The 25,297-nt window shown below is 38.9% G+C and overlaps 2 protein-coding genes across 2 annotated transcripts in view; one reads left to right on the top strand and one right to left on the bottom strand.

The window, feature by feature from the left end:
- The window catches only part of WDPCP (WD repeat containing planar cell polarity effector), a 288,768-nt gene extending 283,587 nt beyond the window's left edge, over positions 1 to 5,181 (bottom strand). The window contains exon 1 of the mRNA XM_049784760.1: positions 5,066 to 5,181. The gene's annotated coding sequence lies outside the window, so the exon portion shown is untranslated. The remainder of the gene's footprint in view (positions 1 to 5,065) is intronic.
- A 636-nt stretch (positions 5,182 to 5,817) lies between these two features.
- On the top strand, positions 5,818 to 23,686 carry MDH1 (malate dehydrogenase 1). The gene is made up of 9 exons (XM_049784751.1): positions 5,818 to 5,940; positions 10,548 to 10,646; positions 11,431 to 11,527; positions 13,639 to 13,814; positions 15,452 to 15,574; positions 20,229 to 20,405; positions 20,849 to 20,962; positions 21,697 to 21,786; positions 23,350 to 23,686. The coding sequence occupies exons 1-9, from the start codon at positions 5,938 to 5,940 to the stop codon at positions 23,473 to 23,475; spliced, it is 1,005 nt and encodes a 334-aa protein (XP_049640708.1). The 5' UTR covers positions 5,818 to 5,937; the 3' UTR covers positions 23,476 to 23,686.
- The last annotated feature ends 1,611 nt before the right edge of the window (positions 23,687 to 25,297 follow it).

The following is a 25,297-nucleotide window of genomic DNA, read 5'->3' as shown; positions in this document are numbered from 1 at the left end:
AAGCCTTGAATGATTAGTGTGTAATAAATCCTTTTTCATGTCAGGTATTTCACATTTCTTTACTTTCAGTCAAGTTGAAGAATGGCCTAAATGAGTTATGGGTTGAAAGATCTCTGAAAAACAATTTCTGATAACAGTTTTGCAAGTTACATGGAAAGAGTTCAAAGAATTTCCACCTTGTTTATGTATATAGGGCTTCTGTAGATAAATCATAACTGAAACAGAAGTAAATGTTGAACTTAGGTTAGTCTCTTTATAATTTTAAGAAATATTCATTCACAGATATACAAACCTATGGGGAAAGGAGGAATCTTTGTATTCCCATCCATTAAAAGACATTTCTATTGCAATTTACTTTTAAGTTTTTCCCACCATAAATTGGTTTCACATAATTTTTAAATTCAAAACTTAACAGGGAGCCTGAGTGATGACATAGTGGTAGGGTATTTTTGCCTTGCATGCTGCCAACCTGGGTTAGACCCAGGTTCGATCCCCAGCATCCCTTACAGTCATCTGCACTTGACAGGAGTGATTTCTAAGCACAGAGCCAAGAGTAAACCCTGAGCTGTTGAGTGTTGCAAAAACAAAAACAAAAAACAAAAAAACTTAAGTGACTTTATTTCTTTTTTTTTCTTTTTGACATTTTTTTTCTTTATTTAAGCACCATGATTATATACATAACTGTAGTTGGGTTTCAGTCATAAAAAGAACACACACACACCCTTCACCACTGCAACATTCCCACCCCCAATCTCCTCTTTCCTGACCCACTGACTGTAATCTAGAGAGGCATTCTATTTCTCTCACTCATTAACATTGTCATGATAGTTAGTGTAGTCATCTCTCTAACTACACTCACCACTCTTTGTGTTGAGCTTCACATTGAGAGCCAGTCCTTCCAGACATCATCTCTGTTATCTCTGGGCATTATTACAATGAGAGTTCCTTTCTCTCCACATCCCCACCAGCCCTGATTGTTCTTTTCTTCGTGATGTGTGCCAGTCTCTGTGGCATGAGATGGTACCTCATTGTTGTTTTGATTTACAACTCCCTGATATTAGTGATGTGGAGCATTTTATCACCTTTTAGCCTCTGTATTTATTCTTTGACAAATTGACTGTTCATATATTCTCCCCATTTTTTGATGGGTTAGATTTTTTTTTTCTTGTTAAGTTCTGTCAGTATCTTGTATATCTTCAATATTAGCCACTTATCTGATGGGTATTGGGTGAAGTTTCTCTCATTCTGTGGGGGGCTTTTGTATCCTAGGCACTATTTCCTTTGAGATGCAGAAGCTTCTCATCTTACTATAGTCATCTGTTTATCTCTGCTTCTACTTGTTTGGAGAGTGCTGTTTCCTCCTTAAAGATGTCTTTAATATCAATGTCATGGAGTGTTTTACCTACATGTTGTTCTATATACCTTATAGTTTCAGATCTGATATCCAGGTCTTTAATCCATTTGGAGTTGACCCTTGTGCATGGTGTTAGATGGAGGTCTGAGTTCGCTTTTTTGCAAGTGGATGACAAGTTGTCCCAACACCACCTGTTGAAGAGGATTTTCTTGCTCTATTTTGCATTTCTTGCCTCTTTATTTAAGATTAGTTGATTGTTTTCTGGGAATATTCTCTGAATATTCAAGTCTATTCCACTAATATGACTCTGTCTTTATTCCAGTACCATGCTGTTTTAATGACTATAGCTTTGTAATACAATTAAAAGTTGAGGAATGTGATGCTTCTCATATTCCTTTTCCCAAGGGTGTGCTAGCTATTCATGGGTGTTTATTGTTCCAAAATAATTTCAGGAGTGTTTGAACTACTTTTTTTTGAAGAATGTCATGTGTATCCTTAGAGGGATTGGATTAAATCTGTACAATGCTTTGGGGAGTATTGCCATTTTAATGACGCTAATACTCCCAATCCATGAACGGGGTATGTGTCTCTATTTCCTTGTGTCCTCTTTTATTTTTTGGTTTTTGGCCCACACCAGGTGATGCTCAGGAGTGACTCCTAGCTATGAGCTCAGAAATCACTCCTGACTTGGGGGACCATATGGGACACTGGGGGGGGGAGGGGTGTCAATCACAGTCTGTCCTGCATGAGCCATGTGCAAAGCAAATGCCCTACCACTGTGCCACCACTCCAGCCCCCTCTTTTATTTCTTGAAGCAGGGTTTTGTAGTTTTCTTTGTATAGATCTTTCACCTCTTTAGTTAAGTTGACTCCAAGGTATTTGAGTTTGTGTGAAACTAATGTGAATGGGATTTTTTTAATGTCCATTTCTTCTCTATTACTATTGATGAACAAGAAGGCCATTGATTTTTGCATGTTAATTTTGTAGCCTGTCGCTGTGCTACATGAATCTATTGTTTCTAGAAGCTTTTTTGTAGGGTCTTTAGGGTTTTTCCATATATAGTATCATGTCATCTGCAAACAGAAAGATGTTGACTTCTTCCTTTTCTATCTGGATACCCTTGTTTTGGGGTGCTTTTCTTTGGGTTTCTCTTAGCTGTACTCTTTGGACATGCAGGATTTGGTTGCATGCCGTCTTTAGCTCTGGGAATTTCTCTGCAATGATGTCCTTGACTGTTGATTTTTCCTGATGATTTTCTTCCTGTGTTTCTGGGACTCCAGTGATTCTTATGTTGTTTCTGTTGTATTTATCAAAGACTTCTATTTTCATTTGTTCACATTTTTTGAGTATTTTTTCCATTTCTGATCATTTGCTTTAAGGCTCTTTTCCAATCTCTTCTGTTGTATGGAATTGTTATGCTTCTCATCTTCCAGCTCACTAAATCTGTCCTCAGCTGCTGTTACTCTGTTGGAGAGGCTTTCCAGTGAGGTTTTTATTTCATCTACTGAGTTTTTCAGACCTGTTGTTTCAGTTTGGAGTTTTATAATTTCTATCTTTGTGATCTGTTCAGCTCAATCTAATGCTTTCTTTGAGTTCTATGAGCATTCTCCATGTTTCCATATTTCCACTCTAAACTCCTTATCTAAAAGGCTAACTAGGTGGTTGGCTCTTCTCAGGTCATCAGAGCTGCCATATTCATTCTCTATGCATGAAATTGGCCTGTGTTGTTTTCCCATTGTCTCACTTGTAGTGTGGGGTTCTTTTCTATGTGTAATGGTGGAGTTAATTGGCTTGAAGATACGTGCAGCCACAAAGCAAGCAGAGCACTCCTCTGAGACCACCCTTTGTGGGTGGAGACAGCATACCTTGCTGGTGAGTCTTAATGCAATTAAGTTCGCTGGGGTCTTCCTCAGCAGCCTCACGCAGGAAATCAGGAAGCCAAGTATGGAGGAATGCAGAAGCCCTTTATATTACAAGTGTTACTACAAGTAACACCAAATTTTCATTGTGAGTTCACATATCTGCATTTCATAACACTAGGGGGCTTCAAAAGGAACAACTATAATATTATTGTATGAATCCCCAAAGTCTATCATAGTGCCACATCCCCAGACACTTGTCTCCTATGAATATAAACAATTTATTAAATCTGGTCAAGTGGTTAAACCAGTATTCATCAAATCCAATATCAGCTCTTCATCACTATCCCATTTGAAATCTCATAATCCTACTCATAACCCACATCTTAGAACTAGGGAAACCTCAAGTAATGCTAACTATATCAAAGGGTGTGGTATATTATTTCTACAATTCAACGTAAGAGTAGAAAATATAGTGAAATCAAACATATTAGAAAACCAAGAGAAGGGGGGCCAGAGAGATAGCATGGAAGTAAAGCATTTGCCTTCCATGCAGAAGGTCGGTGGTTCAAATCCCGGCATCCCATATGGTCCCCTGAGCCTGCCAGGAGTGACTTCTGAGCATAGAGCCAGGAGTAACCCCTGAGCGCGGCCGCGTGTGACCCCAAAAACAAAAAAAGCCAAGCAAATAAAAAAAGAAAACCAAGAGAAGATGAGTAGATAAAGTAGCCTATAATTCAGGACTATCTACAAAGTGGGGTGGGGAACAAGGGCTGACACAGAATTAACCTGTAAAATTATGCTTTTATGAATCAGACAACTTATAAAGTTGTGGATAGATTAGAATACAATTGCTCCAATATTAAGAGGCCAGAGATGGTGGGAAAAGAATTTGCAAGGAACACTGAAAGAGTGGCCATTGATATAAGAGGAAAACCATGGAATGTATTCCCAAAGCAAAACAAGTGACTCAAAGAAAACTGAATTATTCAGCATGTTAACCAAATGCTAGCTCAGGAGAGGGATGGAAAGACAGTATAGCAGATAAGAAGCTTCGCCCTGAACTTGGTCCACTCCGGGGGGGGGGGGGGGGGGACATAGCTCGAATTGGTTTCACAACAATAAATCTTTTAAAACTAAAATAGAGGAACCACTTGGCAATTACCAGAGAAATATAGGAAGCTATACCGACGTTCCCTAATGTGTGTGTGTGTGTGTGTGTGTGTGTGTGTGTGTGTGTGTGTGTGTGTGTGTGTGTGTATAGAGTCATATTTCACTTCTCTTGACTTCAGAACACCATACTTCCTTTTGAATAGTCACATAAAATATTTCTGGAGCGATCTTGTAAATTCTCTTGGACATCATTAAACGAACAGCTCTCGCAGCTGATTCTACCTGAAATAACTAGCGTTATTCCTCCTTCCTAATCAGAGAACACTTAGCCTTAGAAGAAAAGTAACTAGAAGTTACTAGTCAAGGCGAAGAAGCTAAGGAGCGCCTGATTCTCCAAAGAGAGAGAGGGCAAAAGTGTCAACCTCCAAGGATGGCTTCAGAGGGGGAAAAAAAGTGACACCTCGGGTGAGCTCCAGAAAGAGGCGCTGGATTTACTTTATTTTTCTATTCAACTTGGAAGACTTTCCAAGGGGATGAGAACTTGTGGACCACTCCAGAAAGAACGCTACCGTCCTCCAACAGGCCACCCAAAGTGATGCTGGGCAGGATCAAGGGCATCTTGCCCAGATGAGTCCCCATCAAGAAAAGGACAATGCAAGATAATTCCAACCACATTCTGAGACCTTAAGGATTAACAAGAAAACCCCAAAAAACCTATGGCGTTGGTTTTGGGGCTCACCTGTCTCCGGTGTGTGGGCAAGACGCAAGGCCCCAAGACCTTCCTCAAGGAAGCGTCACTGCAAATCTTTCAACGAATCTTTCAACGAGACCTTAGGGGTCACCTGCAGGGTCTCCTGACAAAAAAAAAAAAAAAGAAGGTTCTAGAAGGGCGTGGCGAGTTCCCTCAGTCTTGCACAGCTTGCACCGAGTAGCAGCAACCACAGAATCCCCTTGGGTAAAGCCCAGAGGCCCGGTGCGCGCGGGCGCTGCAGCCTGGTCGCTTAGCAACTGAGAAGCTGCCCGCCGGTCCCCAGGCTTCAGTCTTTCCCGCCCCTGCACAGACGGGAGAGTTTTGAAACCATCTAGTGCTTCCGGGTCAAGCAAGCATTCAGCAGCGGAAGGTCTCAGCTTCCCGCGTTTACCCTTGTGGATGGGCCAAGTCTCCTTTGCTCCTAGTTGAGCTCAGGGGTTCTAAGGGAGGGGGGTCTGTCTCTCCACCCCTCGAGCGACACTTGTCACGCCTTCTCTCCCGCCAATGGCAGGGCGCCATCAAGGCAGTCCTCTTTCCCTCCCGCATCCTCCAATCACAGCGGATCGCCCTCGGGGACTATTTTTGCCATCGCTCCAGAGCGCAGGGAAAAGAGTGTGGAAGAAAAATCCTAGTGTGAGTATGGGAAATGTAGTTCCACCTGGGGAGAAACCGCGTTGGTAGCTGTAGCAAAACGGCATCGGAAAACTACATTTCCCAGAGGGCACCGCGGCAGGGCCCTGTGCTCTTTTCGCGCTGACACCGCCGCCTCTTTCCCCTGCGAGTCTGCTCCACGCTAGAGGTGACCTGGCTGCCTGAGCTTGCTCTGCAGGTGCTGAAATCGTCTGCGCACTTTGCTAATCATGGTGAGTGTCTGGGCCTTGAGCTCTCCCTCCTTCAGGCCTCCAACTCTCTTGGATGGGATCTCTTTGCTCTTGAAGGTCTCTAAAGGGGCGGCTTTTGCAAGGCAACTGCCCTTCGCGCCCTTTAGAAAGCCCCGTCTCTCTTTTTTTTATTTTTCTGGGCTCTGTCGCAATGGTTCAGGCACTGGAAAAATGATTGATTTCCACCTAGGGAGCTCATAAAAGTTCCCTGGGGAAATCGCTGTATAAAGAGAGAGATATGATTTCAATCCTGACTGGCGGGCGGACAAAACACAAACTACGGGTTATCTCTGCAGATTTGATCTTTGGATTTTTTGCAATGCAGGTTCATGGGGTTTGAGAAGGACGACAAAGATTTTTATGTAGGAGGGCGGTGGGATCCATGTTTTCTTCTCTTAAAGCTCATAGTGCTTTTAAGGGAGAGTAGAAAATGCTGGACTGTAAAGGTGGGGCTTACCTGGTGTTCCAGATAACATCGACATTTTCCATAGATGTGGTTTTTTTAATTTAATTTTATTTTTTGTATTATCTAGTTTCGCAAAATGTTACTGCAAGACCAGTTCTTTGGTCTCCATTTTGTATTGCCAGGCTGTTTGAGACTAGTGAAATGAGTGCACATATGTTCTTCACTGGTGTGCACTGTTAGAAATTTTACAAGCATTCCTTTGAAACGTTACACAATGCTTATAGATCTAGCATTCGGATACCTAGCTCTCCATTTCTTGATTTAGCTAAAAGTGGAAAGTGGGTATGATGTGAGAATTCTGACGTAAGGATAAACTGCATGCTCTTTAAAGGTGATATGTGACATCAGACCAGAGTATAAAGATGAGTTTTTGACAAACCTCACTTTAAATCTTGACTTTGAATTTTTTGAGGTTGGAAAAATATCTCAAAGGACTGGAGCTCTTGAGCTGGTTGGATACCAGGCACTGCTCGATAATCCTCTCAGCATTGCTCAGTGTGACCCAAAAGCCTAATAATAATGTATTGAACCCCAAAGAGAATAAGATGTGCTCAAGGGCACATAACAATTTGCTCATCTGGGAACTCAGTATTTTCATTTTATTATATTGTGCCATAGGGACATTTATCAGGTTATTTTGAAATTTTGTTTTTAGGAGCTGAAATTATCTCATACTAGGAATATAAATTATGTTATCAGCTTTTGTCTTATCTAATACCTTCTTTCTAATATGAAAAACGTGACCTGCTGATGACTAGTGGTTTTCTCAAGGTCACAGAGAGATCCAGGCTCCCCTTGTGTTGTTTTGTTGCATGGTCCATTAAGCAGGGTTCATCCCTGGAAGGTCATTCTAGAGACAGTCAATGAGAAACAATTCTGTCAATGCAATTAAACTGACAGGAAATTCTTACATGAACTCACTGTCTCCTGGAAAAAGTTTATGCTCAATCACAGTTTTAAAATAGCCATCTTTGTAAGCAAATTCAAAGCAAAAATTTTATAGGTGGTCTGTAGGGCAAGAATACTGTCAAAAAGGATCTGAATGACACTGTACAGTATTTTGTGCTACAGAAATCTGTGTATGTTAGGAAGCAAAAATAATACATGGATTTTTCTGCTTTTTAACAGAAGAAATGTCTAAATTGGAGCTGTAGCACTGAGGCTCTGGCACATGCGCAGTTCAGAGCCTCCATCTGCAGGGAGGTCATTAGAGCCCTGCCAAGAGCAAAGACGTTCATGCCTTCTTTAGATCTTGGCAGACTGCCCAGATATCTTAAGCAAAGAATAGTAACCTGTCTTCACTTTGTAACATTGTGAAAAGTCCCACCTTTTTGATTTTCAACTGCAGTGTTGCAAAGAGAAGAAATAATCAGATAAGAACTGTTTTTCCCTGTTTCATCATCAGTTTCATCATCAAATATTCAGACACTAGTATTCATTTGACTGTTAATAAAATAGAATTAACCTATAAAAATGATTTGCCCCACGACACAGAAGAAAATGCTGAGATGAAATCAGTAGTTGTACATCAGTTGGCCGTGACTCCTTCACTGTTATATTCTGAACATATTTTCAGTAGCTAAAATTAACTCTCCAAGGTCAGAGAGAGGTGCTTGTCTTGCTCATAGCCTCCTCAGGTTGGATCCTTAAAATATTTGGTCCCTTGAGACCTTCAGCAGTAATCCCAGAGCACAGCTTGGGTGACCGAAAAAATTAACACCTAAAATTGGTACAATTGTAGCCTAATAATCTAACTTGACTTTTCTGGAAGTGAAGCTTTATAGATAGCAACAGTCACTTTCCCTCTTTATTCCAGTTTGATTTACACTGAAGTAGCCTGTGTTTGGTTTGTGTTTTATTGTTTTTGTTTTTGTTTGGTTTTTGGACCATACATGGAAGTGCTCGGGGATTACTCCTGGTGGTGCTCAGGGGACCATAGGGATGCTGGGGATGAAACCAAGGGTTGGCCGCTCGCAAAGCAAATGCCCTACCTACTGTGCTACATTATGGGCCCTATATTTTTTCTTTACTCTTTTCCATTCAGCAATTATTGGATGAATACTATCTGGGGGTGCAGTATTTGAGTCAAAGATAGACTGGGGGTGGAGGTTACTCTTTTGTTAAAAAAAAATAATAAACCTTAGTGTCAGAGAGAACAGTTTATAGGACACTAGCCTTCCATGTAGCCAACCTGGTTTTAATACTTGACACCCCATATGATTTCCCTAATCCCCAGGAATAATCCCTGAGCTCAGAGACACTAGTAAACCATGGGAATAGCCAGTGTGACCCCAAAACAAAAACAAGTAACAGATGTAGGAAAATAGCTTGCATAGCCCTTACAGGAAAATCCTGTGAAAACATAACCTAAATAATTATAGCACCTGCTACATACTGTTCCTAATGCTTTGTCAACTCAGTCCTTAGCAGCTAACTACTTTTGTTAAGTAGCTGCTATTAATTTCTTCACTTTTACTGTGGAGAACAGAATAAGTAGCTTACATGAGATAATAAAGTTTTGAGAAGTGGCCAGAGCAATAGTACAGCTGGTAGGGTACTTACTTACCTTGCACACAGCCAACCCAGGACTGATTCCTGGCACTCCATATGTTCCCCTATGTCCCTGAGTGCAGAGCCAAGTGTGACCCCAAAACAAAAAAAGATGGACCCTAGGGCTGGAAAGATTGTTGTACAGGGGGTATAAAACACTTGACTTGTTTGTGGCTGACTCTGATTTAGTCCCCAGCACCATTTATATTGCCACATATACCCAAACCCCATTCCACTTCCCTGCAAAAGACCTAAATCCCCAAAGTCTGGTTTATACATTTTCTTTCCCCTCTTTTGAAAACTGAGTTACCCTCTTGTGTTTTGCATATAGTTCACTAATAAATTCTCAGACCTAAAACAATATTGGGTACATTGCAGTATGCTTAATATAAATAGTTTATTATGGTGCAGTGTTTATTTTATTTGAGGGGAGTTTAATAAATCAAGTTAAGGTAATGGCTTGTTAGTCTAGAAAGTAAATTATTATGATGCTAATCTTGCATTCTGATAACTCTGGTCTGCTCCCCTGTACCACATATGATCCCCAAGCACTGCCAGGGATAATCACTGTGCACAGCCAGGAATAAGCCCTATGACAGCCAGGTGTGGACTCAGAAGCCCAAATAATAGCAGTAGTAGTTGTTGATTTCTAGCTTAAAAGGCTGAAGATCATTCCTTGTCTTGCTTACACCCTGATACAAGCAGCACAACATTGTCAGGCCTAAACATTGAACTACCTATCGTACTTGACCCAATAGAGCAGGGAATGTCCCTAAGCATAGCTTGGGAGCTCCTCCTTCCCTCACAAAAATAATGTATCATTAAAACTAGTGTCATAAATTTATTTATCTTTAAAAAGATAATTACCTTTGCTGGAACTGTTGTGACCACTGTTTTTAGTCCTTCAAGCAGTTGTTAATTTTGTTCCCAAACTATTATTCTTACAATTTCAGGATCTGTGTAATATTTTTATAAGATCAAGCTATTTCTTCAACAAACATTTGGGTCTCAACAGCAATGACATACATTTTCTAAGTAGTTAGAATACACTACCAAATTCAAGACAAAAACCCTGGCCTTAAGAAGCTCTTAAATCAAGAGATAGTTTAGGGGTTAAGGCTCTTGGCTTGCATGCAATCAGCCCCAGTTTAGTCATTAGTGTATAGTCCCTGGAGCACTACAAGGAATAGTCCCTGATCATCTCTGATGTTGCCCAAGTATGAAGGATTCTAATACAGATATAAGTGATGCGATTTACCTAAGAAGATTCTGTAAGGTTCTACTCATTTTCTGTCACCATATACTTAACACATCGATATTGTTAGGCATGTTTGAGTGGTAAACTATCTTTAAATAGATAAGATTATATAAGTAACTCCAGAATAACAAGTAGTTATATAGCACTACATAAATAGGCATCCTTGAACACATGTTCCAGAACTTATGAATTCTCTATTTATGGGATGTTATTCTTCTGCTATGCAAATGTGAAAAGATTTTTTATGGGAAAATTGCTGCATATCTTCAGGGTAAAATAAGATCTTTTAATAATATGCTAATGGCCTCTTTACAGTCTGAACCAATCAAAGTCCTTGTGACTGGAGCAGCTGGGCAGATTGCCTACTCGCTACTGTACAGCATTGGAAATGGATCTGTCTTTGGTAAAGATCAGGTATGGGCATTGACTCTAAAATTTATGTCAAAATAAGAATAGTATTAATAAAACCCTCTTTTATTGCAAAGAAAATTTTAGTCCTGAGGCAATGAGGAATCTAATAAATTTAATGGGCACATTACTGCTAATTCAGTTGTTAAAGTATATATATGCACTTCCAGGTACATAGAAACAGTTTTGTAAATAAGAATTATTCTGCCTGAATTCTTAGTTGACTTGGTGCAGACAGTAGGTGTCAGCTGAAGGTATTCATTAATGACAGTGACATTAGATAAACTTAGGTCGGAGAGGGAAATTTGCTGAAGCAGCACTTCTTTTGACCCAAATAACTAGGTATGCAATTCTACTTACTTCCAGTTAAGAGCAGGCACCCCTATTTTATCGTATCTGATAAATACACACTAAAATCCATTTCTAAGGTATTCATTTATTCTCTTCACCCATGGGTATTGAATGTTTTCTTTATCCACCATGGGTATTATGCCTAAGTATCTGTGAACTAAACTTGGGAAAATTAGTAGCAGAAAACTGTTATGTTATTTCAACTTAATATTTCTTCCTAATTTTTAAACTTGAGTAATGGTAATTCCTCTTAAGTCTCTGTTAGCAAAACATTGCTGGTTTTATAGAATTCCTTATCTTAAAGTGACTTGGTATTAGATTAAGCATGTCTAATAGTGAAAATTACACATATACATGCCAAATAATAAACACACAAAAGAATAAATTTGTAACCAGGTGATAACCTACAGTGTCAAATGTTGTTCTTGCTCTTTGGCAGCCTATAATTCTTGTCTTGTTGGATATAACTCCTATGATGGGTGTCCTAGAAGGTGTTTTAATGGAACTACAAGACTGTGCCCTTCCCCTCCTGAAAGGTAAGTTAGAAATTGGAGAAAAAGATATTTCATAGTATTTAACATCTTTCCATAGCAAGTACAGATTTTTGTAAACTAGTGTCTCATTTGGAAATTACTGCATAAGGGGCTGGAGTGATAGCATAGCGGTAGGGCATTTGCCTTGCACACGGCCAACCTGGGATGGACTCAGGTTCGATCCCTGGCAACCCACATCGTCCCCAAGCCTGCCAATAGCTATTTCTGGGCACAGAGCATAGCGGGCGTGGCCCAAAAGCCATAAAAAAAGAAAATTAATGCATGGAACTGGAGAGATAATATAATGGCTAAGTTAGTTCTTGCCTTGCACACAACTAACCCATATTCAGTCCCTGGCACAGCAATTGGTTCCCCATGCACCACTAGGAATAAACCCTAAGCACAGCTGGGTGTGGTCCAGAAACAAAACTAAAAGCTTCATAAAAGTACTTTTTTTATATATATTTTTGAGCTACAAATACTTGGTAAGATGTATATTAAAAATAAATAAGGTTAATTTTTTATTATTAATGATGAATTTCACGAGCCTTGTAGACCTGAATTGTCTATGTTGTATTTTATAAATTCTTTTTAGATGGAAGTAATAGAATTGTGTAACAGAAAACTCTTTTTTTTTTTTTTTTTTTTTTTTGGTTTTTGGGCCACACCCGGCAGTGCTCAGGGGTTACTCCTGGCTGTCTGCTCAGAAATAGCTCCTGGCAGGCACGGGGGACCATATGGGACACCGGGATTCGAACCAACCACCTTTGGTCCTGGATCAGCTGTTTGCAAGGCAAACGCCGCTGTGCTATCTCTCCGGGCCCGTAACAGAAAACTCTTAATTCTTTGGTTATCCTGCAGAGTCATATACTGTCCTGAGGTTGGAAGTTGTTTTCTCCTTGGAAAAAAATAGTTTCTACTCATCTTTCAATTATAAGTTGATACACAGTATAATTTATTGTAACCATACACTGCATGGATATAAAAGCCCAGAGTTTTACTAAGTCCATTTGAGAATTATTGAACTTTTGAATTTTACAAATGTAAGGTAGTCTTACATTTGAGACCAGGGAAGCCATACACACTGGTGCTTAGGGGTTGCTCCTGTCTCTGCACTCAGAGATTTCTCCCAGTGGACTTGGGGGACCACATTGGGTTCCAGATATTGAACTATGGTCTGTTGCATGCAAGGCAAGTGCTTGCCTCCTGTATTATTTCTCTGACCCTAGAAGTCTTAAATTTGAAAGGATTATTATTAAAACATTGGAACAAATTGTAAAGTAATTTGAATATTTTTCTTCTCAGTGGTCTTTTTCTCTTAGTAAGAATGGATTATTTTTCTCTAGTTGATGTTTCTATATATGCTTTAGCAGCTTGGCTATGATTAAATTTGTTGATCTAAAAATGTACCAGTTATAGTGCTGAATCCTGATTGTGTTAGTGCATTTGGAATGTTGTAGCAGAAATACCGTACTACATGTCTTCAGAGTTAGAACAATAGTACATCAGGGAGGGTGTTGCCTTATATGCAGCCATCCTTGGCTCAATCCCCAGCATCATTATGGTCCCCTAAACACCACCAGGAATGACCCCAAAAAGATAAACAAAAAATACTATGTGTCTTATCAGAAACTAATTTTTGACAATTCTGGAAACTGGGAATTCTATAATAAAGAACTAACTGATTGGTTTAGGGGACAAACCCTGGTTCAAAGACAGCCATCTTCTCATGTGGTGAAAAAAATAAAAGAGCTCTATCTGATCTTTTGTTTTTGTTTTGGGGGCCACAACTGATAGTTTTCAGGTCTTATACCTGACTGCACTATTTCTCCAGCCCCAGGACACTCTGATAAAGGCACTGATCTTATTCATGAAGGCTTCGCTTCTGACCTATAAGTATGGAATATAATTGAGATAAGTTACTGAAATAGGTAAAGCAAACCCAATTCATGGAATGTTCTGTATATGTTATAGTTAAGTTAGTATATTTCTTTTTAGGCCCATATATCAATGTAATGCATAGGAGTAAACATTTTCTGCAATTATTGTGTAGATTTGGTATAAAAAAAATCCTCAGACTAGTGTTTAACTACAGTGTATTGTAACATTCACAGATGTCATCGCAACTGATAAAGAAGAAGTTGCCTTCAAAGACCTTGATGTGGCTATTCTCGTTGGCTCTATGCCAAGAAGGGAAGGCATGGAGAGAAAAGATTTACTGAAAGCAAATGTGAAAATCTTCAAATGCCAGGGTGCAGCACTGGACAAATATGCCAAGAAGTCAGTTAAGGTGACCGGTAGAGTTTTTCATTTTCAGCATTTAAGTTAAACCAAAATTGTTGGCCATTTTTCCATGATGACTCTCTGGAAGAGATAAAATAGAAAACTACATTCAGATGTGCTCAAAAATATTTTGCCAATTACTATGATGTTAAATTTATTACTAATTTATATACCTATAGAGAATGTATGGAACCTCTCTGCTTTTCATCCTTATGAGAACATTTGTGTAGATACTTGGATTTGTATGTGTGATTGTGTGGGTAGATAACTATAGGAAATGATGGCTTGTGTCCCTTTTTTCATCCTTTTTTTTTTTCTTTTTTGTTTTTTGGACCACACCAGATAGTGCCCAAGTGTTACTCCTGGCTCTGAGTTCAGAAATTATTCCTGGAAGGCTCAGAACCATATGAGATCCCCGGGGCTCTAGCTCAGGTCAAACACAAGTTGGCCATGTGCAAAACAAATGCTGTATCCACTGTGCTATTGCTCCAGCCCCCCAATAAGTGTCCTTGTTTTCAAGAAGTAAACATCAGCATTGGACTAGCGCATTTGGTTTAACATCTTTGCCACTTGCTTCAAAGTACTCTACAGAATTAGAGACTTAAAAAAAAAGAGCAAAGATAGAATGAGTGGTGATAAGAGGGTGAGATGATAGAAATTGAAAAATCTAGATAAAGATGTGGGATTTAGTCTTTGTTCTGTACCTATAGCTTCTCTGATAGTTGATATTATGGTAAGTTTTATTTTTTTAGTTAGCAATTTTGTAGAGTTTTATAATGTAAATCTGTGAAGTACTTTTTTTAAAAATTGATTCAGTAGGTGCATAGTGCATGGGACCTAGCTCATAGTCTCAATTATAGCCAGTATTCTGTTAATTCTTAAAATAGGCTTTCTTGGGGGAATATAAACACTGAATTCATAAAGACAATCATTGTTCTAAAGTAAACTACTTGATTAGAATTTCTTCCGACTCAGGTTCAATCCCCAGCATGGTGTCCCCAAAGCCTGTCAGGAGTGAATGCAGAGTCAGCAATTATTTCTAAAAAGTAAACATATATTTGTACATGCAAAAGAAATTAAAGTAATTGAGAAAGCAAAAAACAAAAATAAGGGCCGGAGTAGTGGCACAGCGGTAGGGTGTTTGCCTTGTACGTGGCCGATCCATGACAGACTAGAGTTTGATCCCCCGGTGTCCCATAAGGTCCCCCAAGCCAAGAGCTATTTCTGAGCATATAGCCAGGATTAAATCCCTGAGTGTCATCACCAGGGATGGCCCAAAAGCCAAACACGCACGCACACGCACACACACACACGCACACGCACACACACCCGCACACGCTCACACACACACACACACACACACAAAACAAGCAAACAAACAAAAAAAGCCAACAACATAGTCTATACCAAATAACCTAGGTGTATAGTAGACTATATCATCTAGAATTGTGAAACTAGACTCTGTCTTCATGATGACATATTTTCCTAACACATTTCTTATATCCTTGTCTTAAGCAACTCATGACTACATATTTAGCTCAGACAAATCTTATAGAATAGAATAGCAGGATAGTCTATTCTATAAAATAAGTTAGCTAATTAGTCTATGACCTGTAACTTGGCAATGCCTATACTACATCCTAGGTTATTGTGGTAGGGAACCCAGCCAATACCAACTGCCTGACTGCCTCCAAGTCTGCACCATCCATCCCCAAGGAGAACTTCAGTTGCCTGACCCGTTTGGATCACAACCGAGCTAAAGCTCAGGTAAGATGCCTCTTAAAACCTGGTGAATGTTTCTCTTATTTTCAGGTAGCTGAATCTTGGGGTCAGAAGCCAGAGCTCAGTAGTAGAGGACATTTCAAATGTTATGAGACTCCAGTTTTGATCCCTGGCCCATTACATATGCATTTACATATACATTAATATTTACATAAAGAAGCTGAATCTTAGCTTTTGATTAGCAAGAAGCTGTTTAATTTCATTAAGGAGTCTTTTGATCTATTTCTCCAATGGGCCAGAGATTGGACCTCTTATTTAATCTCCTAGTGTATTTCACTTGCTAATACCTTCTTATTACAATTGTTTAAAAGTCATCACTAAAGATCAGAGATATGGTAGAAGCCTTGCATTGCATGCGAAACACCCTGGAGGGGTTTGATCCCTGGCACCAGAAAACACACAAAATGTAAATCATTCACATGGTAATAATAATTATGGATTTTGGGGGGTAAAGCTGGGAGTCAGTGCAGCTACAGTTTTGTGGATTGGTGCCAGGAATTAAACCCAGAGCCTCACACATTGCTTTACCACTGAATTATTAACTATTAACTAAGCTGTCAAACTCAAACTTTTTATGTTTTAATTTTAGTTTCAATTTTATATTTTTATTTTCTACATAATCTAATATTCCTCCAAAATGTCTTCATTTTTGCTACTTAACTAAATGTTCTCCACTTAGTCGCTAAATTTTACAAAGCCTAGAAATGTACCAAGGGGCCTGTTACTAGAATAAAACAGTAGCTTTTCAAAAATTAGGAATCCACTTGTATGCTGGTTTTCTAAGAATTATTGGTGGCCTGCAGACATCCTAGCAAGACATTTCTTTTCCATTGTTCCTTCTTTGGCCTCATCCACAGGTTATCTCTGCTTGGTAGTGCTATGAAGTTAGTCAGGTTTTTTTTTTTTTTTAGTGAAAAAATTTATTTCAAGAAAACTACCAAAAGATGGCACAGATGTACCTTGAAAATTCACTGCCTTCATTTGAAAATTGATGGGTTTTAGGTATGCAGGTGGGTGGTATCCAAGGAAAGAGAAAATAATTAGTATCTATTGTAAGCTGAATGTTTTCCAGATAATTTACCATTTACATAATTTACCCAGTTGCTTATTATAAATTATAAATTCATATTCCTGTATATGAATGCTGAACCTAATCCAAGAAAGATTAAGGAGTGTGCTTAGTTAAAAAGTTAGTGAGTGGTAGAACCATTGACTACAATCCCTTGTGTATGTTCTTACATAGGCTAATTTTACTCATATCTGTGTGACCTTGAGAAAGTATACTCATGCTATATAATGGGATAATAAACACATCTGTCTCAGAGTAATTTGGATCAAATGAGATATGTTAAGTTTTTGTTTGGGTGTTAGGCCACATGCGCCATTGGGATACTCCCAAATCTGTGTTAAGGGCTGCAGCTGGCAGTATCTAGAGTACCATGCAGTCCTAGGGGTCAGAACTCAGGCTTCTGCATGGAAAGCATGTTCTCTAGCCATTAAACTACTCCCCTGCCCTAAGTTAAGCCTTTATCATGGGGCCTGTCTACAAAGTAAACTTTATAATAAAGATTGACTAAGTGGCAGTGCAGAGGGTAAGGCACTTGCCTTCTATGTGGCTAAACCCTGGTTTGATCCCTGGCATCACATAGGTTCCCCTGAGCACAGATTCAAGAGTAGTAGCCCCAGCACTGTCAGCTAAAACCACCACCATCTCTCCTGAAAAAAAGATTGGCTGCTGTTATTTTTGATTATTATTAATAGTAATGATGCAGATTATCTTTGAGAAGAGGCACAGCTCCAAAATATTTTCCTTAATATTCCAGTTGGAAGGTTATTAGATGATGAATTTAAATGGCAAATATTTCCTGAAATTTAGGCTATGAAATAGATCTTGTCTTTATTATTTAGCCAGAGTCTAATTAGTAGGGGAAAAGGGATTTGAATGATTGAAGACAGGATACTATGGGCCAGTTATGAAAGAAAATGTATTAAAGATATTAAAAGGTTACTTACATTGCTTCAAAGACAAAGATTACTTAAGTTGCTTCAGAGAAAAAGAGAATGATGACACCAGCAAACTACCATTTTGCCATTTCACCCAGGAATTGGAAACCTGCTTCCCAAAGAGTTCACTAAGTGACATTTTGTTCCAGTCTCTAACAAATTTTACTTGTAGGGCTAACGTATAAATGAGATAGGAGAACTTGTCAAATTATAATAGTTGGCATATTTTCCTGCAAAGCAGTCTAGTACCAAGTACTTTATTGGAGAGGGAGGGTACTACGTAACTCAGCCAGTGGCACTGCATGTCACAGTAAACATTTCTAGACAGTTTTAACAGACAGTTTTTGCCTCCTTGGAAATTCTTAACCTAGTAAGATAACAGGGAAAGTCTCTGAATAAAGACAAACAAGATTGTAATTTCTTAGTTGAATGGTTACTAATTTGTTTTGAAACTCAGAGGATTTAACTTCCTAGTGATGTTTATCATCTGCAGAACTCCACTGTGTATTTGCAAAGGAGGGCTTCCTGTGTTTCTGCTAACTCAGAGTTCATTGAAATTAATCAAGTGATGTGGGGAAAAAATAAAGAGCAGAGAAGAATCAAAACTCTTTAACATATCTGTGAGAGACTTGAAAGCACCTATAAGAGCGAGTTACTACTATCTTGATTACATGTTAATTTAAACTAACTCTGACATGACTGCTAACAGAAATGATGCCTACTAGGTCCAGTGTAAGTGGTTTTTGTCATTCAGAATTGGACGGCTCTTGAGATCAGAGGAAGCAGGGCAACAGAAAATAAAGGAAATAAGAGTTGCCCTGGAAATCCTAAAGTGGAGAGGACAGATGTGCAAGCAAGTTCTCTTTGCTGTACTTTGAACTGTTTAAATTGACATTTAGTGAATTTAAATTCTTGGTAATACACATCTTTAATTAATTGCCCATTTTAAGATTTAAGAAGAGTCTCAGCTTAGCATAAGAGGTATAATAAAAAGTAAGGAATTTGCTTTTTGGCAGAATAAAGTGGTATGAAGATATGCTGGGTCTTTTTTATTTATTTATTTTTAATTTAAAGCATTGTGATTTACAAAGTGATTCATACTTAAGTTTCAGACATATGATGTTTCAGCACCAATCCTACCACCGGTATCAACCTCCTGCCACCAGTGTTCCTAGTTTTTTTCCCATACCACTTGGTGATAGTCTATTTTACGTTCATCCTTTGTAATTCTTGTTTTGGTCTTCACATTTTATTTTGTAATCATGATACATTTGAAGGAATTGCAAGAATAATTGTGAGAATCCTGTTCCCATCTTCCTTTTCTACCAATGGTAACTGTATTATCTGAACCCTATGTGGGCTAAACAATACATAGTACAATTAAATAGGCTTAACATTTCAACAGTTTGTACATTTATTTTCTTTAATCTTGAATGATTCTTTAATATTAGTTTCTATAGCCACCACTGGCAAGATTCAGACTTGTTTCACCACCCACCAGAGAGGGCTTTCATGCTGCCTCTTTATAAATATATTTAAAAGAATTTTTTCATTTCTTTAAAATATTGGCTTATTCCCTTGTTAATGATAAATGCTTGATAGAACCTTGTTACAGTGCTGCTTTTATTAATATATTTATGTAAAAACCACAGAGTCTAACATAACTGATTTTTCTATTATAACAAAGATAAAAGAAAAAACCATAATATTCCTGTGATATATCAGCTTTTCAATTTTTTCTGAAACATTCCCTTCTAGATATAAATTTGGGAACAAACTCTACATGCAACTCACTTTACTTTTTGTATATAACTCTATCAAAATAAACTGATTTTATTTTGTTCAATCTTTCAAAACATAATTTTCCAGTCCTTTCTGTACTATGTAATATTGCCAACCTTTATATAACTACAAAGCATGCTGGATCTTAAATTTTTTTTCTGAGCCTACATTACTGTTACAGTTTTAGTAGTATATGTACATTGTATTTAAACTCTTTCATTTTATATCTGTAAAACAAGTTGTCTCTTCCGATTCCAAAACTTCATGTTTAGGATTACTTGAAATTTAGTTGTATAATATAATAAAAAGATCACTTAAATATGGAGAAAGTGTAAATACAATTGCTCAGAAATCCTGGAGAAACTTCTCTAAATATTAACAATAAAACAAAGTTAGATTTGCATGATCAAGCAATATTAACCTTTTGTTTCGTGTTTTATGTTTTATAAGCACATTGTAACAAGTAGTTTATCACGAACTATAAGATGCTCTACTTTCGGTAGTCAACTTAAACATTCTGCTCCAATATTTCAGGTTCATAATTTGTTTATAGAATCTTTTCCAGAGTGCACAATATGGGGAAACAAAGGCTGTGGTATTCTCGGGCATAATTGGGGGTTCTTTATATCTTTTGGGGGGAAACAGTGGAAGAGGAACTCACATAGCAGTTCTTGGGGATTACAACTGGTGGTGCTCAGGGGAATGTATGGGATGCTGCAGACCCAACCCAGGTCACCTGTGAGCACTGTACCCGCTATACAATCACTCTGGCCCTATGGACTTATTCTATTTTAAGAAGTAAGGATTTAAATAAAATGTACTTGTCTGATTAATATACCTTCTGTTTAACTAGATTGCTATTAAACTTGGTGTGACTTCCAATGATGTGAAGAATGTCATTATTTGGGGAAACCACTCCTCAACTCAGTATCCAGATGTTAACCATGCTAAGGTGAAACTGCAAGGAAAGGAAGTTGGTGTTTATGAAGCTCTGAAAGATGACAGCTGGCTCAAGGGAGACTTTATCGCAGTAAGAAAAATGTGGGAGCCCTTTTAATAGCCAAGTGAAAGAACTATTAAAAAACATTGCATATCACTGATGGGGGGTTTGGGGAGGGTTATACTGTTAGTGATGATCTATTCTAGTTTGTTACATTGTTGCACCACCTTGATTATTGAAGTGCACCAAAAAAAAAAAAAAAAAGAAAAAGAATGGAGTACTCTCAAGTTATCTGATTATACAAAAATCTGTTTCTTTGTATAAGTGTGGTAAACATTCTGTTGAGATTTGTAGTTTTCTCTTCATAGAAAGATGGAGTTTTTGTTCGTATGGGTTAGTTTGGCTGTCTGGGTAACTCTTGTTAGGAGACATATGAAATTTCGGTTGTAGCCTTTCCCTAGGATCAGCTGCAGATTGGTGACAATTCTTCTGTTGTGGCCAAGTAATTCTGCTTTCTCCCTGCCTGCTTCCAGACTGTGCAACAACGAGGTGCTGCTGTGATCAAGGCTCGGAAACTATCCAGTGCAATGTCTGCCGCAAAAGCCATCTGTGACCATGTCAGAGACATCTGGTTTGGAACCCCAGAGGTGAGAAGTTTAATGTCTGTAGGCCATGTTAATTTTGTCCTCTTTGCTGGTGATAATAAAATGCCTTGACAAATTAACTGAGTTAGATTCATATCCTAACTTGGTTACCTACCAGTAGTTCTGGAATATTGGTGTTTTGACGGATTTTTATGTTCTGTTTTGTTTTGTTTTTTGGGCCATACTCAATGATGCTCAGGGGTTACTCCTGGCTCTGTGCTCAAAAATCACTCCTGGCTTGGGGAACCATATGGGACACCCAGGGTTCGAACCAAGGTCCATCCAAGGTCAGCCGCGTGCGAGGCAAATGCCCTACTGCTGCGCCACCACTCTGACCCCTGTTTTGAGGGTTTTTTCCTTTTCCTTTTCTTTCTTTTTTTTCCCCAATCTCTACCAGGGGTCCTCAAACTTTTTAAACAGGGGGCCAATTCACTGTCCTTCAGACTGTTGGAGGTCCAGATTATAGTAAAAACAAAAATTATGAACAAATTTCTATGCACACTGCATATATCTTATTTAGAAGTGAAGAAACAAAATGGGAATAAATACAATATGTGGCCTGCGGGCCGTAGTTTGAGGACCATTGCAAGCTGATGTTCTTTGACATGACATTTTTCTGGTAGGGTTGTCTGAGGGAGATGATGTATGAATTTCTGTACATAATAAGAAACTGTTGCCTTTTAGTTTTGTAAGTTTAAGCTAAATATCGTGAAAACATAAAACACTGTTGTTTTCAGGGAGAATTTGTGTCCATGGGCATTATCTCTGATGGCAACTCCTATGGTGTTCCTGATGATCTGCTCTACTCATTCCCTGTTACAATCAAGGTAAGGTATTTGGGGGGTGATTGCTCTCTGTTACTAATACTTTAATAATTTTTTAATTTTAGGTAACATGGTTACAATAGTTTTAACATTTATGGTGTTGATGTGCAAAGTCATTGCACCCTCACCACCATCAGCTTGCCCATGGTCACCCACCACGGCCCCTATGTCTAACTCTTGGTCCACATGCTCATCTCCACCTTCCTTCTCACAGCTTTGTGATTTGGGGAAAAGTTTTGACATATCAGTGCTGTTGAGTCTATCAGTCTAGAAAGTAACTTTCATCTAGAAAGTTGGTTTTTTGCTAAACTTCATGTTTTTCTGAGCTCTAAAGTTATATGAAATATTTCAGGTCATTAAAAGATTGAGGATTACTCTTCAGAGCACAGTTCAGCTCTTCCCACAAGTTGGCATACTGTGTTATGCCCAAATACTGATTACATGTGAATTAGGTTTTGGGGTCACACTCAGTGTTGCTCAGGGCTTATTTCTGGCTTTACACTCAGGGGACCCTCTGGCGTTCCAGTGATTTAATCTGGATCTACCACATGCAAGGCAAAAAAAAAAGCCATATTACTGTACTATGTCTCCAAAATATCTTTGAAGTGTTTGGTTTGGTTTGGTTTGGTTTTGGTTTTGGGGTCACACCCAGCAACACTCAGAGGTTACTCCTGGCTCTACGCTCAGAAATCGCACCTGGCAGGCTCAGGGGACCATATGAGATGCCAGGATTTGAACCACCGTCCATCTGCATGCAAGGCAAATGCCCAACCTCCATGCTATCTCGCAGCCCCAATATCTTTGAATTGTATCTTACTTCCAAATGAAGCAATGATTTTGAACAGTGCTTTTCTTAATTATTATCTCACTAAAGCTGGTGGTTGTTTATGTCCACTCATTAAAACCTCATTGAAAAAAATTTTTCATAGTTTTAGTGAAGTTTTATTAGAATCGGATTTAGGAGCTGGAGAGATAGCACAGCTGTTGGGCATTTGCCTTGCACGCATCCAACCCAGGATAGACGGTGGTTCGAATCCCAACATCCCATATGGTCTCCCATGCCTGCAGGGGCGATTTCTGAGTGCAGAACCAGGAGTAACCCTGAACACTACCAGATGTGACTCAAAAACAAAACAAAACAAAAAAAAGAATTGGATTTAGATATGCTTCTTTGAAATTACACTTTAGAGGCAGGAGCAGGAGCACCAGGTATGGTGTTTGCCTCATTGCGACCAATCTGAGAACAATCCCAGCATCTCATATGGTCCCCTGAGCCTGCCAGATGCGATTTCTGAGCGTAGAGCCAGGAGTAAGCCCTGAGCACCGTTGAGTGTGGCAAAAAGAAAAAAATTGTACTTTAAAACTAAATTTCTAAAGTCAAGAACTGGGGAGAATAAGTACTGGTCACACACTCTTATGTCCTGAGTCTCAAGTTAGGTTCCCTGAGCTCTGGAGGAAGTGGTCCAAAAATAAAACATAATCTAGAAGCTTGGATTAATTTATTGCTTACTCAAAATAATGTCTAGTTTAATTATAAATTTCTTATTTGTAATTATTTTTAAACAGAATAAGACCTGGAAGATTGTTGAAGGTCTCCCTATTAATGATTTTTCTCGTGAGAAAATGGAGCTTACAGCAAAGGAACTGACAGAAGAAAAGGAAACTGCTTTTGAATTTCTTTCCTCTGCCTGACTAGACAATCATTTTGATCTCAATCATGTTACTAATCGCCCCAAAGCTGAAGAATCTAAATGTCGTCTTTGACTCCAGTAGCAAATTATTATAATGCTATACTTAAATTTCTTGTGGGAGGGACACATTTAAAAGATTGTAAGCTTCTTAGTACTAATTTGTGAGTTTATCATCATGCTGTTAGTGCTGAATAAAATGTGTTCAAGTGAAATGAATCAGACTTTTTAATTCATATTTAGATTCTGTTCAGAAAACAAGCTTGCATCTTTTCTCTTACCTAAAGCCTTATAATTTTTAATTTCGAAAGATAAATAAAATGGAATGGTTGTAAGGGAAAGCAGAATTCTCTCAAAGTTCAAAAATCAGTCTTATAATAATAAACTAACATACTTCAAGTTATATTGGGACCAGAGAGATAAGATAGTACAGTGGTTTGGATGCTTGTCTTGGACATGGCATACCTGGATTCAGTATCCAGCACCCCATGTGCCTCCACTACATGTCTGAACACTGATTGCAGAGCCAGGTGTAAGCCCTGAACACTTGAGTTAGGATCAAAACCTTAAAAACTAATAATAGAGGGGCCGGAGAGATAGCACAGAAGTGTTTGCCTTGAAAGCAGCCGACCTAAGACTTAAGGTGGTTGGTTTGAATCCCGGAGTCCCATATGGTTCCCCGTGCCTGCCAGGAGCTATTTCTGAGCAGATAGCCAGGAGTAACCTCTGAGCACTGCCGGGTGTGGCCCAAAAAAAAGAAACTAATAATAGAGACCAGAGCAGTGGCTGCAGAGATAGCACAGCTATAGAGTTTGCCTTGTATGTGGCCAACCCTGGAGAAGGTGGTTCAAATCCCAGCATCCCATGGTCTCCCGAGCCTGCTCGGGGCAATTTCTGAGAGCAGAGCCAGGAGTAACCCCTGAGTGCTGCTAGATGTGACCCAAAACCCAAAAAAAAAAAAGAGACTGGAGCAATAGCACAGCTATTAGGGCGTTTGCCTTGCACAAGGCAGACCTGGGTTTGATTCCCCAGCATCCCGTGTGCTTCCCTGAGCCTGCCAGGAGTAATTTCTGAGCACAGAGCCAGGAGTAACCCTTGAGCATCACCGTTTGTGTGTGACTCAAGAACAAAAAAACTAATAAATTTATAAATAAGCTTCAAGTTATATGTTATGTTTCGAGTTATATGTAAATATACATATAAAAATATATACATATTTTATACATATATACATATAAATTTTTTTTTATTTTTAGGGGGGTTTGGGTCACACCTGGTGGCACTAGGGTTACTCCTGACTCCACTCAGAAATCGCTCCTGGCAGGTAGAGGGGACCATATGAGATGTCGGAATTCAGACCACCTTTTGTTCTGAATTAGTTGCTTGCAAGGCAAAAACCCTATTGCTGTGCTTTCTCTCTGGCCCTTCAAGTTATATTTTTAAATATTTGGGCAATCAAAAAAAATTTTAGGTTGAATTTGTGAATAATGTGTTTTGTTTTTTGGGGGGCCACACTCGGCAGTGCTCAGGGGTTACTCAGGTTATTCTTGATGGTTTGAACCCATACGGTTCTGATAATAGTTGAATGCCATTAGATGGAATAGCAGAAACCATTGGGACCATCCTAAGATGATGCACAGACGCAGTGGTTTTACTTGCCACCAGGGTTATATTCTGTGGGGTACCATGGGGAACCAGGGATAGCTAGAACCTGGAGCCTCAAACATCCAAGCATATGTGTTTGCATTTTAGCCCTTTGAGGTATTTTGTTGACTAAAAGACCCAAAATTTATGAGGATAAGTGATACCTAGCTAGTCACATCCTT

The sequence above is a fragment of the Suncus etruscus genome, chromosome 12 (assembly GCF_024139225.1).
Source record: "Suncus etruscus isolate mSunEtr1 chromosome 12, mSunEtr1.pri.cur, whole genome shotgun sequence".
Taxonomy (NCBI): domain Eukaryota; kingdom Metazoa; phylum Chordata; class Mammalia; order Eulipotyphla; family Soricidae; genus Suncus; species Suncus etruscus.
Note: the sequence above shows the minus strand (reverse complement) of the source record. Positions and strands in the feature narration are given on the sequence as shown.

What these genes read in the sequence shown, in the direction of transcription:
- MDH1 (XM_049784751.1), top strand. An exon ending in ATGCCAAGAAGTCAGTTAAG is followed by an intron (nt 13,815 to 15,451) that starts GTGACCGGTAGA and finishes ACTACATCCTAG; the next exon opens with GTTATTGTGGTAGGGAACCC. An exon ending in ACAACCGAGCTAAAGCTCAG is followed by an intron (nt 15,575 to 20,228) that starts GTAAGATGCCTC and finishes CTGTTTAACTAG; the next exon opens with ATTGCTATTAAACTTGGTGT.